Source organism: Psilocybe cubensis, chromosome 12 (assembly GCF_017499595.1).
Source record: "Psilocybe cubensis strain MGC-MH-2018 chromosome 12, whole genome shotgun sequence".
In the NCBI taxonomy this organism is placed as follows: Eukaryota; Fungi; Basidiomycota; class Agaricomycetes; order Agaricales; family Agrocybaceae; genus Psilocybe; species Psilocybe cubensis.
In genome coordinates, this window is record NC_063010.1 from 1,800,292 (window position 1) to 1,803,613 (window position 3,322).

Genomic DNA, 3,322 nt, shown 5'->3' on the forward strand with positions numbered 1-3,322 from the left:
TCACCCTGGATCCGTGCCGATTCTGCAATAATTGCTCGGAATTGTACTTTTGTGCGTCCTTTTGCTTCAAGACCCTGCTTATGTCTTGAAGCTGACCGACCACCACCGCAAAGACCGCGTAACGAGCGTTCGTTTTCTCCTTTTCTTTCATCTCAACCAGCGACCCACCTTTCGCCCACCGATTATCACACGTCTTTGTCATTCTGCGCGGTTGAGTCAGCGGAGGAGGCACAGTCGGCGTCCCCACACGGGCTACAAGGTGAGTTGAACCTTGGTTCACACATTGCGTTCTGCAAGTACTGTATTCAAGTGCTCCAGGTTTGGTTTCCAGTGCTAATTTTGCTTTAATCCAATCAGTTTATTTTCGACAGAGACAAAGTCCGCGCGGGTGCCCTATCTGCGCCAACCTCGAGGCGTGCTTGTTCTAAACCAATTCTGAACTGCCATATACATTCCTGATCCCCCATTCCCCCGATTCCCACATTACATTGTGAGCTCCCCGGCTTCGCTGCACCTGCATTCAGAAAGCAGTTGATTGTTTCATTTGCGTCATTCGGCTTGCTTTGGCCTTTTGACTGCTTTCGTCTTGAACGTCGAAACAAACAACAATCGCTCAAACGAGCCCACGACCCCCTTCAACATAACCTGTACATGGAGGTCTCAGCGATACAGCCTGTGGTGTCGCCTGTGCCTAGCGCTCATAACGGACGCTCTCAGAACAAGGTCAGTCACTTTTTCCCAACCGTTATTTGCACATGCACCGATCGTTGCGTTCAACTTTGTCTTTGTACTTACTCTTTATAACTGCTATGTTGCTTGTGTAGACCCGTGGCTGCAGCACACATACGAACAAGCTTTCCTTTTCCCAAACGATCTCGTCACTCAAGGGCATCATTCGGATACCGAACCGCAGGAAGCTTTCCACACCCCGCATTCACTTCCACTCTCAGTCGCAAGATGATGCGGACAGCACCAAGTCCACCTCCAACCCCCATTTCACCTCCAGACCGCGGCCCACGCACGGCCTCTCGCACTCGCTCGACACGCAGGCCCATCTGCACTCGCGCATGCGGAGCACGGGTACTGCTGCGTCCAACGGGAGTGGAAATATCGACGGCATTATCTCTGATACTGAAGACTACGATAAACAACAAAGGCGGAGGAGCAACATCAAGAATGACCCGTATGCGCAGTTCTCGCGCACGGCAGAGGGCCTGAACTATACTTACAAGCCATATATGTCCCAGCCGATGCTTGGCGCTGAGCTCTCCCGGGGCACTGGTGGGGATGAGTTGGTCACTGGTTATGATTCAGAGTCTGGCTCTGCTTCTGGGTCGGGATATGGAGGGGGTGGTCGTTCGCCTGTTGGGACAGGTGAGGGTGGAGGGAGGACTCCCTTAGGGTTTTCGGCAACGTCACCACTAGCGCTGCCATCCCCATCGCCCTCTCCGACTCCAGTCTTATTGTCATCTCCTCCTGCTATACACCCGGCGACGGAGGTAGCCTTTTGTTTGGGTGGAAAAGTGGAAGATACGTTAATCCAAGTGCAGCACGGCGATCAGGGAGATGAGGGGGAGAAGGAGGGGGATATTAATGATCTCTATGATGGCAAAGCTGGAGGTTCTCTTAACAACGCCGCACCTAGCGACACGAACACGGACACGAACACAAACACGAACATTGGTACTACTGCTAATACTGCACAATCTACGACTCTAGCTCAAATTTCATCGTCTACATTTACACCTACGTCAACTATTCAAACTAATTCACATGCCCGCTCCAACTCACCCTTGCCATTATTACCTCTACCTGATGGACCCTCTTCGTTGACATCTGCGTCTACATCCGGGGCAGCATTGCGCCCGCGTAGCAGCAACGGCAGCGGTAGAACACCTGCACCCAGACGTGCGTTACCGCCTCCGCCACCTGAATCACCAATATCTGCATCTTCTTCTGCGTCAGCCGCCCTCTTTGTTGATCATTTTAACAGGAATTCCACAACGTTAAACAAAAGCCACCTTTCCATTCAATGCCCATCTCGATTACGTCCCCAGTCAGGCCGCCTACCTACAACACGCCCATGATCTCTTATTACTTCGTATATACCGATCCTTCCTTGCACTTCCGACGGATTGTTCAGCCAGAGTCCAGAAATCATGTAATTCGGCCTATCAGCTTTCTTCTCTAGGCAACATACAAAACTGGCCACCCAACACCGTCTTCTTCGACTTGCGATAATCCTTACCCCCGTGCCGACTATCTGGCACTAATGAAGCACACCATCTCAGAGCGAAAGCTTGAAGGAAAAAACTTGATGCAGCAGTATCGAGGTGCTTGTCGAGACAGCTATGAACTTTGTTGGGAAAGATGACGCACAGATCTCGAAGATCACTCCAGCCAATGTGCGTCAACATTCTTCATCTTCAATGGAAGCCAGCTGGATGCAAACATGATGGGTGTTATACAATACCAGTGTTAATTTGGGATGTCACTAGTACCCGACGTTGTGAGGAAATGCCTGAGTCCCAGAGAAATGCTCGACTCCACCTCATGGGCGGCATCTTGTGCGTGTTCCTCCTTTTATTACCCATCCACTGACAATGCCATAATAGTAAACCAGGAAAACCTGAAGAATGAGAGCAAATTGATTGTGCGTGAGATCATTGTCGAGCGCCCCCTTCGGTGAGTTTCCTTTTTTTCTCAACAAAAAACCCCTCCGACACAGCCAATGAATTTTTAGTGTATTTGTTCTCACTCCTCATTCCCGATATCCATCCAGTTGTGATTGTAATGATCTCGACATAATCCTCCACCTCTCCGTCTGCCATCCACACCATTAAACATTTCAATTACTCTTTCAACTTCCTCAGGCGTCGAGATGATTCCCCTCCGTTGGAACCAAACTTGTGAAACAATGGAGAAATTTGCCTGCGGGCATTACGCGTCGGGTGACACAACAAAAAGAAGTACGCGCGAGTTGGGCGGATTCCAATGGCGACACATCGATGATTCGCTTGTGTTCAAGGGTGTGCTGTTCAACAAAGGACATCCACCTGCATATGCAGCGTAAACTCAGCTTTCAAATCCCGCCATTGTACATTACCGACTGCTCAACGACCGCTATACGGCGCATGCACTCATTCCAATCTAGGGCAATGGCGGGATTAGTGCCAAGGCCAAGGCGGGACCCCCACGTGTGATTGTGGTGACGTGACTACCCGTTCCAACGCGTCAGCACCCTTGTCGCCACCTGTCTCTCACCCTCATCGAGTGCTCTCTGTTGCCGCTTTTTCGACGCCATCCACCAGCCACATTCCCA

The 3,322-nt window shown here is 50.7% G+C and overlaps 1 protein-coding gene across 1 annotated transcript; it reads left to right on the forward strand.

Moving 5' to 3' along the window:
* Positions 1-651: 651 nt before the first annotated feature.
* On the forward strand, positions 652-2,010 carry JR316_0012532 (uncharacterized protein; the record flags this gene model as incomplete). Its single annotated transcript, XM_047898157.1, has 3 exons — positions 652-723; positions 825-1,908; positions 1,994-2,010. The coding sequence occupies 3 exons, from the start codon at positions 652-654 to the stop codon at positions 2,008-2,010; spliced, it is 1,173 nt and encodes a 390-aa protein (XP_047743046.1).
* Positions 2,011-3,322: the final 1,312 nt, after the last annotated feature.